Below are 13,138 nucleotides of genomic sequence, written 5' to 3'. Positions count from 1 at the left end.
ACATCTTATCTGAATATGTTAGACATCTACCTCTAAATGGTTAAGCATTATACTGACTCATGATGGTTCAGCACTTAATGGTTCAGATATTTTACTAGTTTATAACTTACCCATTCAAAAGTTGTTAAACAACCATATAAAAAAGATGTTATGATTTACAAATATGTACCAAATAAAATAGAAGTGACCAATAAAATTGATTTGATTGTGACTAATCAAGAACCCAATCGTTTCTCATCCTCGACTCATTTATACCAAGACTTATAGATAAATAAAATTTATATACTCTTAAAGACAAATGTCGGTGCCACCGACAAATGACCATTTTACCCTTTTGTCTTTTCTATGGCTGGAGACCTTTGTCTTTACCACAGACCATCATCCTCTGTAACCTCTCATCCTCTGCAGATCTCATTTTTCCAAACCTTGAGCTTCTCCCCCCCAAATATGAGCCTTCTCCCCCCAAAATTTTCAGCAACACACCTCGATCTCTTCCTTACCGCCACTTTTACTACGTTCTTCAATACACACCCGTTTCTCCTCTCACCTGGAACCCTAACCAACCGGCGGCAACCTTTACCCCACACGAAAACCCTAATTACTAACCGGCGGCAACCAATTCCTCACCTAACCTGCAAAAACCCTAATTACCTAACCGGCGAAAACCCCAATCACCTAACCTGCGGCTACAAACCCTAATCGGAGTGTAATAGGAGGAGGTTGTTGTTCTACCTTTTCACTTGAGCTTGAACCGAGACGAATATAGGTGACGTTCTGCAGCTGTTCTACCTTTAGTTTGTTTAAAGTTCAATTATTTATATGTTTATGAGAAGCTATTTGGTGTGCCTGTTGGATATTATATTTGCAAGTGATCCTGTATATGTTGGATTGGGCTTTTATAGTTGAATTGTACATGTACATCATTTTTTATTCGTTTACACAGTAGTTGTTTAGGATGAAAAAGCATTGCAATTGAGATTGAAAGCTTAACCTACCTGTATGTGCATAATTGATGTTTACTTATTTAATTAGTTTAGTATTAGTATTGGAGTATGATTACATTTGCTGATGTTGAAATTTCTAATTCAAATAGTGGGATTTGGTTTTCATTGACTATATTTACCTATTTGTATTTTGGTAGTGGAACTGACTAATTTTACATTTTTAAATTGCAAGTTTCATTTATAAATAATCAACATTGAATGCGCTTCAGAGTTCACACGAACGCAACTGACTTTTACAGGTTTGTTCTTCGTATCCGGATACTAACATAAAGTTTGCTGAAATTAACAATGGTAGTAAATCATACATGTATTGTGTTTTGTGTTTATAGATTTTGTGTTTCCTGTTGGTGTGAAAGTGAATGTTTTGTGTGTATGTATGTTGTTTCAGCTTATGAAGTGTTGTCGAACAGCGAAAAGAGGAGTATTTACGACCGGTACAGTGAGGAAGGGCTTAAACAGCATGCTGCTGGTGGCGGAGGAGGGGGCGGAGGGATGAATATTCAGGACGTTTTTAAGTCGTAAGATTTCGCTTTCAGACCTTAATATAAGTTTAATCATAGTGTCATTATTACATAATATTTTTGGCATTGGTTTTGGTTCACAAATTTCTTTAATTATACCTTCACTAAAGAGTATTAGTATAGGCATGTAAGTGTCATTTGTAATAAACCATGTGCTTGGTTAGCTGGCAGGTGTTTGGGACTGGCGGACCGGAGTTTTTTTTTTCAGCGGTATCACTAATATTCAGTGTTCGATGTCTATCACTAGATTATAGAATGTTTGGACCAGTTCATAAATGGGTCGGGTAACATAATATAGATATAATGTAATACGAAATCCTTTAAAAAAATACATGATAAAAACATGAAGCGATCAGACTTTCGACAATCCAAATTAGTAATTAATTTCATTCGATGGCAATGTAATTTTTTTAAGTAAAGAGTCGGGTCAAGTATACAGTATAAATACGAGTTACTTCAACTTTCGACGCCGCCGCAACGCGCGGCGGGTCAAAATCCTAGTACATTTTAAAATTAAAATTCAATTTTAAACCTAGGTTACAATCGGTCAACTCTCAAGGATAACCCGTTTTTGCCTCTCTACCAAAATGTAAAGTTGGGCTATCGAGCCCCACGTTTGGGCTTACTCGATAATTTTGGACCCTTTGGAATTTGGTTATCGCTTTTGTGGGCTAGAAAAAATAAAGTATTTGTACACGTGTAAATGTGTAATGTTGTTCAATATTTATATGTATTATTGGTTAATTACTTTAATGGTCATAATTCGTAAACCTGAAGTGTTTTGATTAAATCAACCTTGGAATAGTGATCGGGTCAATTATGGAAAACTATTAGGTTGGAGGGGTATAGAAAGCAGCCTCTAACATTGAGGGTATGGGATAAAGCCCCAACCCATTAATAGCGCCTCCCTCCTTTACACATAGGGGGTAAACGAACTGAATGAACACGAACAAGGCCTTGTTCATGTTCGTTTATTAAGGAAATAATATGTTCACAAACGGTTCATGAACACTTACCGAACGAGATTTTTTGTTCGTGTTTTTTTATTAAGAAAATGAATGTGTTCACCAACGGTTCATGAACACAAACGAACATAAATCAAATCGGCGAAGGCAGCGGAGGTTAGAAATAGATGGCGGAAGGAGTAGCGCTGGAACTCAAAGTTATTATAGTGGAAAAAGGTACACATTGATGTGAATAATGAGGAAGGAAACAGGAACGGTGTAAAAACAAAGTGGAATAGGATTTCTTGTTTTTAATTGTTAGGGTATTAAATTAAAGAATATAAATTTTTTAGATATAATAAATAAATGTACACAAGTCTTTCACCGACAACATAAACATGAACACCTTATCGAACGTTCACGAACGCAATCGAATGAAAGAGACCTCTGTTCGTGTTCATTTTATGTAACTAATCAAACAAACTTTCTTGTTCATGTTAGTTCATTTATTAAACGAACGAACATAAACGAACTTCCCGTCGAACGGTTCACGAATTGTTCGCTGAACGTTCGGTTCTTTTACAACCACGTTCATACACCTAAATCTCGCCATTACAACCACAACCCACCAATAGCGCCTGAGGTATGGTAGTGGGGGCGCTATTGGTTCTTTTCGGCTGATGTGCAATAGGGATGGCGTCTCATATCGTTTAGCCATAACGTCATATTCAGTCAAATAAAAAAATGAATTTTCAAATAGAAAAACTCCACAAAATATATACAAATATTTCAAGTATCAATTTCAATATCACGTGCATGAAAGTCATTTAAATGATAACGTATACAGTTCAGAAGAAATTTCTTTTTTTTTTTTAAGATTAACTTTCAATACCAAAAAAAAACGACAAGCTATCACCAAGACGGAGATAGCAAGCCAAATACCAAACAATCAAAAGCGATTACATCAAATAAAAAATAGACCACCTATCCCAATCCACTACACCATCTTTGAATCTGTGTTTATACCAAAGAAAGGACAAAGTCTTGATGTCTGTCACCAGCTCTACCACCTTTGAATCCTTATCGGAGAAAATCTTACCATTCCTAACTTTCCACAACACCCAACAAGCGATAATAATCACCCCCTGAACCACCACCTTCTTAGTTCCCGTCGACCCACACATTTCGTGTAACCCCACCAAATCTTTGACATGGAAAGCACAAATATCCGCAATGCGACATCATCTAGAAACTCCATTCCAAACACCGGCCGAAATACCACAACCGGTGAATATATGTTCCGCTGTTTCTTCCTCGATCTCGCACCAAGCACATAACGGGCTTACCACTTGAATGTTTCTCCTTATCAAAGCCTTTTTTGTAGGTAAACGGTCCATAAAAAGTCGCCAAATGAAAATATTACATTTGAGGAGAACCCACTTGCTCCAAGTAAATCCAAACTGAACACCAATGATAGTCGACCCATTTATCCACTTCTTGATCTCGGCCACTGAAAAATCTTTTTGGCACCCATTATACCATACCTAATTATCACTCGTACCATTCACTGTGACCCCATTCAACATGGCCTCCAAACCTTGCCTTTCTTCAATCTCCTCTGTAGTAGCTAAGTTTCTCCTCCATTTCCAAATAAATAAGCGGCCAGCCCCTTCAGTCCTCAAGCGATCTCTAACCATCACCCCTTTATCATTTTCTAACACAAACAAGTTAGGAAACTTCACTTTAAAAGCTTCATCGCCTAACCACGTATCCAACCAGAACCAGATGCTTCTCCCATCCCCTATTTAACCACGGACGACACTGTTAAGACCTCTTCCTTCGACCTTTATGCTATTACACATTGAAACACAATTCTTCCAAACACTAGTGTATGCATTATTCACCGGAGCAATACCCCAACTACGACTCGAACCATGAATGGAAATAACGACCCTTCTCCACAATTGTTGTTGTTCATTTAAAAACCTCCACACCCATTTTACAAGCAAAGCCTTGTTATTAATCTCGAGCCTAGCGATTCCCAACCCCCCTCCTCTATGGATTTTGTAACCGTATCCCACGAAACCCAACAAAGTTTTCTAACCTCGTCGGACCCACCCCACATAAATCTTCTCATCAAACCTTCGGTGCCTTGAATAGTGAAAAGTAATAAGTAGGGAGGCTATTAAGAACGGATTTAATCAAAGTCACCCGTCCACCAATCGATAAAGAAGTCGCCTTCCACTTCGACAATCTCCTTCTAAACGTGTTAACCACCGAATCCCAATTAGCTACCCTATTCATATTCGTTCCAACCTTAATCCCCAGATAAGAAAACGGAATATCTCCCGCTTTGCACCCTAAAGAATCCGCTCTATCCTTCAACTCATCATTATCAATCCCAATACCATACAAAACCGACTTATGAAGGTTAATCTTTAGCCCCGAACACAAATAAAAAATTCGAAGAATCCGCCTCATATTATCAAAATTGAAAAAAGGCCACTCTCCCATCAACATAGCATCATCCGCAAATATTAGATGTGATAAGACCGGTCCGTTATTCGGGAGGACCACCCCATCAAAAGCTCCTGACTCAGTAGCTCTATTCAGTAAACAAGAAAAAGCCTCCATCAGTATAATAAATAAAAATGGTGAAATTGGATCACCTTGTCGTATGCCCTTTTGACAACCGAATTCAAAAGTAGGCGACCCATTCACAAGAATCGCCGACCTAGCTGAAACCAAAATCCCCCTTATCCAATCTCGCCACTTCATCGGAAATTCCATTTGCTCTAAGACCGACAGAAGGAAATCCCAATTGACTTATCGTAAGCTTTATCAAATCAATTTTAAATAAAAACATTTTCTTCCCACGCTTCTTAGCCCACGTGATCACCTCGTTCACCATTAACGGACCATCCAAAATATACCACCCGGTCAAGAAAGCAGACTGAGTATCCGAAACAACTTTACCCATGACCATCTTCATTCTATTCGCCAATACCTTAGAAACAACCTTACTAATAATCCCGATCAAATTAATAGGTCTAAAAGCAGAAAGCTCAACCGGGTCGCCAATCTTAGAAATCATGGTAATAAAAGACGACCCAACGCCCGGACTAAGTCTCCCCACCTCGTAAAAATGATTCATCAATTCATTAAAATCGTTTTGGAACAAGTCCCAAAAAAAATCTAATGAAACGAAAGTTAAAACCATCCGTCCCCGGGGCTTTGTCCGCACCACAATCGAACACCGCATCTTTAATCTATTGAATAGAAAAACACTGAATCAACCTGTCGGCATCACTAGTCTCCAACTTTTTCAACCCATAACAATCAAATTTAGGTCGTACAACCATTTTTTTCTTAAACTTCGATCTATAAAAGCGAAGAACCTCTCTCTTGACTATTTCTGGCTTCGTTTCCCATACCCCAAAAACCATCAAACCCGAGATATAATTAGAGGCTTTCCTTTTATTAATGCACCCATGGAAAAATCGCGTATTATCGTCACCAAAAGAAGCCCAATTACTCCTAGCTTTCTGCTTTAAATCTCTTTGGCGGAAAATTTCGAGCTCACGTAATCTCCGTTTAATCTCCTCTAGACTCCAAACCTCCTCTTCTAAAAGTTGACGCTCTTCAATGAGACCATCCAAGTGAACAAGTTCTTGTTCCGATAATAGTCTTTCACCACGCTCCTTATCGAAAGAATTCCTCGCCCAATCCGAAATCAAACTCCTCAATCTTTTAAACTTCAACATAAGGCAAGTGTCCAGAGCCCCTTGGACATTTGTATTAATCAGCGCATCCTTAACTAAACCCGAGAAATCTTGGCGCTCTAACCATGAATTGAAAAAACGGAACGGTTTGGGGCCAAAATTTCTACACATCGTCTTCAAAATCAACGGACTATGATCGGACCATTTCCTATCCAGCGCGATGTACTCTGCCAACGGCCATGCTGAAAAGAAGTTCCAATTCACCAAAACTCTATCTATCCGACTCAGTTTATCGCCCGCAACAAACGTGAACCGATGTCCTTTCAAAGAATACTCGTGCAAATTCGATTCTTCAGTGAAACTATTGAAATCATTAGCTTCGGACATATTATAGAAATAATTCCTTCTTTCCCCTTCATTTCTAACTGAGTTGAAATCACCCGCGACCGTCCAATACCCATCAACTTCCCCTATAAGGCCACCAATCTCTGCCCAAAAGAGCCCTTTTCGCCACCGCATTATGCGGAGCGTAAACGTTGATCATATGATTTATCACCCCATTACCTTTAATCTTACCAGAAACTTGCAAAGCATTCGAGAACTTTTGCATAACCTCAACAGAGAACATCTCCCATATCGATAATAAACCACCCGACCTTCCTGAAGACGACACCCACTCGAAAGAGAAATCTCCTCTTCCCCAAAAACTCCCTACGTCCACTGCCTCCAAAGACACCATTTGTGTTCCAGAATCATAATGAAATGCACCTCATGTTGAACCTGAAGATTACGAACCCATTCTGCCTTACTTGAACCCCCCAACCCACGAATGTTCAATGACATTACATTCATTGACCACCCGGTTGAAAACCTTTTTCTCTAATCGTCCCTTGTATCTTCGGAACAAAATCACTAATGTTGGAAGCCCCTAATAACTGTCCCAATACAACTGTTTTATCAACTTCATCCACAGTATGATCGATCACATCACCGTCATGCACAACTTGATTAGTTACCAAAGTCACATTCTCCTCCACAGGCCCAGAATTGTTGAAAACCTCTTATGAGAAAACATTTAAATTCGGTGTACAATATTCTTCGTCCGCTTCCCTATTAACTGAATCACCCTGTACCGATGAAGAACCCACTATGCCAATCAACTTATCTAACCCAAATATGTCCTTATCCACCCTATGACGTTTTTTAGGCCTCTCCTGAGAATTACTCGCCTCGCCCCTACTCTTAAACAAAGATCTTCGTTTAAATTTCTTCCGGACAACCGATGCATTATCCCTAACCACTTTCTCAGTACCGCCTTCCACATTAGAAGCAACCCCTATATTAAACACAAGATCATTCCCATTCCTTCCATCCTCCCTTATCTCTCCCACCTCCACATCAACTCCTTGAACTTCATCATTGATACTCACCGTGTTCCGGTTAACCATAAATTCCTGTTCCATCTCATCAACCGATCCTTCCACCTCTTCCACACAATCCGGGACCCATTCTCCTACGTCTTCATCAAACCAGACCTTAAAAATATTACCCCTCCATGAGATATCCACCCGATCAACAATCCTACCCCAAGATTTACACATCACACCAATGTACGCATAAGAAAAATTGCAATCTTCTGAGGACATCCTAGCTGCCTTAACAACCTCTCCATAACGACTACCCACTAAATCAAAAACTTGATCAATTGCCAACTGGACCGGAACTCCGTGAACCTGCAACCACGCAATTCTCTCTTCCACCATTAATTATTTACCATCCCACCTTTCGAGTGAAACAAATACATCCGCCCACATCTCTTTTTCCGTCCAAAACTTGTCGCAATCCTCCTCATTATTGAAAACCATCAACACCGTGAAACCAGAAACATACTTGATCCCCACATTCTTCCATCCTTTAGATTTTAAACACGTATGTAGCTCAGTTAACTTCTTAAAGTGTCACGACCCCCGACCCGGTTTGACCCGTTTCAGGAGCCGCGGGACAGAAATCCCGTGATATTTATTTATGTGATTTTAGCAGCGGAAATTTTAACATCAGGATCGTTATAAAGCTAAAAACTTTTCCCGATTATTTTATTTCACAACTCGGGATAAAACCCCGATAATTTACAATAATAAGATTTTTCTGATAAATCTTTATTTCAAAACATATTTCTTTATTTTATACTGAGCCACTATCTGAAGCTTGAAATGCTCCCCAGCACTTTTCCTGAATTACAGTAGATCACCTGAAACATGTTTGAAAAAGGTTTTGTCAGCGGGGAAATACTGAGTGAATCATTCAGTTTACTGAAAACGACACATTTGTTATAATTCACAGTATTAAGAGTTTTTACATATGTTTATTATCAACCAACTACCCACAGTATTTGTCACTCGACCGGATCTGTGACTGTGGTCATATCACCATTGGCTGCCCCAATGAATGACGTATATCACTTAATTTTAGGTTCGCCCACCTAATGTGATTAAAACTGTAGTAATGTGCACAATACCCCACATACTGGCTGTAATTTGGTGATTACATAAACTTAATCACTGTAATTATAATTCTGAAAATAATTTGGAGTATTGTAAAACATTTGATAAAAAGAGAATGACTCACATTGCAGATTTAACACGGACAGAATATGATTTAGCCTGGTTAACCTAATTTCAATAATAATGCACACAAAACTGGGTTAGTGATCAATACAGCAGTCACGATAACTCACGAAATCAAATTCTCACAACGAACGACAAAGTGCAATACTTAAACATTCACCGATTTAACGACGAACGACAAAGTATAACCCAATGTGGGCGGCACTTAAACATCCATTGGATATATTGATCTCGGAAAATGAATCGTAATAGCGATCGAGTAATTACCCTGTTTTGCGGCAGCGATTCGAGTGCAGTGTGTGTTTAATTGTAGTATTTCTGTGCTAATTCGACGTATACAGAAAGTTGGGACGTCGTTTCAACTTCTAAAAGCTACTGCCAATGTCTGCTATTTATAGTGAATTTTGGGACATTCTTACGGACCGTATGGCATTTCCCCTTACGGTCCGTAAGGGGTACAGTCTATTTATGTAGACTAGCTGAGTTCGGGACTAGCTTAGCTGATTCACTCAAAAATCGAATTTCATCTGTACAACGAAATTTTAAAGATAATTATTACTAGGGTTTAACCCCCCTTGAGTTTTAGGGGCCCTGATCCTAATTCCGATTGTTCTGAAATTTTTTTAGGTTTAGTGCAGAATTACTTGGGTGTCTCAATTAGGGTTTCCTTATTGACTAATTATCATTCTAATTATAAATTTTAATGAGAGTTGTTACATCCTCCCCACCTTAAGAAAAATCTCGTCCTCGAGATTCATTGAAATAGATTAGGGTATTTCCGCTTCATTTCTGACTCCAGTTCCTAAGTATATTATGGTCCTCTCTTTGAATTCCATTTGACTTTCACCATTACTAGTCGCTTGTGTTTGAGAAACTTGATTTTCTTATCTTCTATTTGTAAGGGTTTCTCTATGAATTTCAGCTTTTCATTTACCTCTATGTCTTGAAGAGGTACTACCAGGGATTCGTCTGATAGACATTTCTTAAGATTGGATACATGAAATACATCATGTACTCCAGCTAATTCTTCTGGTAGTTGTAAGCGATAAGCAACTGGTCCGATTCGTTGAATCACTGGGAATGGTCCAACATATCTTGGACTCAGTTTTCCTTTCTTACCGAATCGTACGACTCCTTTCCAAGGAGATACTTTCAACAGTACTTTGTCTCCTATCTGGAATTCAAGTGGCTTGCGACGATTGTCTGCATAGCTTTTCTGGCGATCTCTGGCTGTTTTCAATCTTTCCTTGATTTGAGTTATCTTGTCTGTGGTTTCTTGCACGATTTCTGGACCTGATAATTGACTTTCTCCTATTTCCGCCCAACATACAGGAGTTCTGCACTTGCGTCCATACAGTGCTTCGAATGGAGCGGCTTCGATGCTTGAATGATAACTATTATTATAGGAGAATTCGATTAATGGTAAATGGTTATCCCAATTACCTCCAAAGTCAATTACACATGCTCGGAGCATGTCTTCTAGGGTTTGGATTGTCCTTTCACTTTGTCCGTCTGTTTGTGGATGATATGCAGTACTTAGATTGAGTCGGGTTCCCATGGCTTCTTGGAAACTTGTCCAGAAACGGGAAGTGAAACGACTATCTCTATCCGATACAATGGAGAGTGGAACTCCATGTAAGGATACTACTTCATCCACATACAACTTGGCTAACCTTTCCATGCTAAAGGTTTCCTTTATTGGTAGAAAATGAGCAGATTTGGTTAATCGATCCACAATTACCCAAATTGCATCGTTACCTTTTCTGGTTTTGGGTAACTTAGTAACAAAGTCCATTGTTATGAGTTCCCATTTCCATACAGGCATTTCTAACTGTTGTAGTAGACCTGAAGGTTTCTGATGTTCGGCTTTAACTTGTGAACAGGTTAAACACTTAGATACGTATTCGGCTATATCCTTCTTCATTCCTATCCACCAGAAATTCTTTCTTAAATCTTGGTACATCTTATTGTTTCCTGGGTGTATAGTATACCTAGATTTATGAGCTTCCTCTAAAATCTTTGATCTTAAATTTCCCTGCTTTGGTACCCAAATTCTGCTTTTGTGGAATTTCCAAATTCCATCATTTCCTTGTTCCAATTCTTTTAAATAACCTTTTATTCCTTCGGCATCGTCCTTGATTGCCGTTTCCTGAATTTCTTTCAATTGTTCCATTAAATCTACTTGTAGATTTATTCTAAGAGCACAGACTCGCCTTTGCTTCTCATGATACTTACGACTTAAGGCGTCTGCGACTACGTTTGCCTTTCCTTCATGATATTGAATATCACAGTCGTAATCACTCAAGATTTCCATCCATCTTCTTTGCCTCATGTTTAACTCTTTTTGCCCAAATATATACCTTAAACTCTTATGATCTGTATAAATAGTAAACTTACTTCCATACAGATAATGTCTCTATATCTTAAGGGCAAAAACTATAGCTCCTAATTCTAAATCATGAGTCGTATAGTTTTCTTCGTGCTTTTTCAATTGTCTGGAAGCATACGCAATTACCTTCTTGCGTTGCATCAACACACATCCGTATCCTAATTTTGAAGCATCACAATATACCTCAAAATCTTCTGTTCCTTCTGGTAAGGCTAAGATTGGAGCATTGGTTAATTTCTGCTTTAAGATTCTGAAGGCTTCTTCTTGTTTAGGTCCCCACTCAAACTTAGTGGCTTTACAGGTTAGCTTAGTTAATGGTATAGCTATCTTGGAAAAATCCTTAATAAACCGTCTATAATACCCAGCTAAACCTATAAAACTTCTAATTTCCATTGCAGTTTGCGGAACCTTCCAATTGGTAATTGCTTCTATCTTAGCAGGATCTACTTGAATACCTTTGTGATTCACCATGTGTCCTAAAAATTGCACTTCTTTTAGCCAAAATTCACACTTCGAGAATTTGGCGTATAACTTTTCTTTTCTTAACAAAGTTAAGAGTGCATGTAAGTGTTGACAATGTTCAACCTGACTTTTTGAATAAATAAGTATATCGTCTATGAAAACAATTACAAATTTATCCAGATATGGTTTACAGATCCTGTTCATCATGTCCATAAATGCTGCAGGTGCATTAATTAACCCGAAGGGCATGACTGTAAACTCATAATGTCCATACCTAGTTCTAAAAGCAGTTTTAGGTATGTCCTCTTCTTGGACCTTTAATTGATGATACCCGGAGCGCAAATCTATCTTAGAAAAATATTTAGCGCCTTGTAATTGATCGAAAAGATCATCAATCCTAGGTAATGGGTATCGATTCTTAATTGTAACCTTATTCAACTCTCTATAATCGATACACATTCTCATTGATCCATCTTTCTTTTTCACAAACAACACTGGTGCACCCCAAGGGGATGAACTAGGTTGTATAAATCCTTTGCTTAGTAATTCATCTAATTGCTTCTTTAATTCTAGCATTTTGGTAGGAGCTAATCGATAGGGTGCCTTGGTTATCGGTGTAGTTCCTGGAATTAGATGAATCCTAAATTCTACCTCCCTATCTGGTGGTAACCCAGGTAAATCTTCCGAAAATACATCTGGGTATTCTGAGACTACAGGAATTTCTTTAAGTTCTTTTTCTTTAGTACGAATGATTACTGAAATCATATATACTATTCCTTGTTTCCGTTCATAATTAGCAACTTTCATTACTGATATGAACTTTAGCGGCTTTCGAGGTTTATCTCCTGTAATCATGATTACTTTCCCAGTAGGTGATTGAATTTCTATAGAGTTTCTATCACAAATGATTTGAGCATGGTTGGCTATTAACCAATCCATTCCTAACACAACATCAAATTCAGCTAATTTCATAGGCAATAGGTTTGCAGCAAATTTATGACCTGAGAGTTCTATTTCTACTTTTTGCAAAACCTGATTGATTTTTACTGAATTCCCATCTTCAGTTTCGACTGTAAAAATCTGCCTAACGGTAGTTAAGGGTAACTTAAGAGCTTGACAGAGTGAAGTATTTATAAAACTTTGGTTTGCACCAGAGTCAGATAATACTTTTGCATAAACGTTGTGAACTAAAAACGTACCGGCTATCACATCCGGAATGAGCTCTGCTTCTTGCGTAGTTAGCTGGAATGCTCTGGCATTCTTCTTAGTAGCTCCTTCGGCTGCCTTGGGTTTATTGTCTACTGGGTTGGCTAACTTTGGACATTCTGTTTTGAAATGTCCGGCTTCTCCACAATTGTAACAAATTATGGATTTCTTTCTGCAGTTTTCTTCACGATATCCCATCGTTTTGCAAAAATTGCAAAGTTTGTTACATTTTCCAAAATGTTTCTTTTTGCAAATTTTGCAGAATG

The 13,138-nt window shown here is 38.4% G+C and overlaps 1 protein-coding gene and 1 long non-coding RNA gene across 3 annotated transcripts; one reads left to right on the top strand and one right to left on the bottom strand.

The window, feature by feature from the left end:
* Positions 1 to 289: 289 nt before the first annotated feature.
* Positions 290 to 2,269, top strand: LOC110868943. Of its 2 annotated transcripts, XR_002552878.2 has the most exons (3): positions 290 to 766; positions 1,177 to 1,243; positions 1,393 to 2,269. It is a non-coding gene; the product is annotated as an uncharacterized LOC110868943 (long non-coding RNA). The 2 variants fall into 2 exon arrangements; XR_002552879.2 differs by lacking the exon at positions 1,177 to 1,243 and having other exon boundaries at positions 292 to 766.
* A 3,469-nt stretch (positions 2,270 to 5,738) lies between these two features.
* On the bottom strand, positions 5,739 to 6,578 carry LOC110867073. The gene has a single exon (XM_022116213.1). The coding sequence runs from the start codon at positions 6,576 to 6,578 to the stop codon at positions 5,739 to 5,741; it is 840 nt and encodes a 279-aa protein (XP_021971905.1).
* Between the last annotated feature and the right edge of the window lie 6,560 nt (positions 6,579 to 13,138).

This window comes from Helianthus annuus, chromosome 7 (assembly GCF_002127325.2).
Source record: "Helianthus annuus cultivar XRQ/B chromosome 7, HanXRQr2.0-SUNRISE, whole genome shotgun sequence".
Classification (NCBI taxonomy): domain Eukaryota; kingdom Viridiplantae; phylum Streptophyta; class Magnoliopsida; order Asterales; family Asteraceae; genus Helianthus; species Helianthus annuus.
Note: the sequence above shows the minus strand (reverse complement) of the source record. Positions and strands in the feature narration are given on the sequence as shown.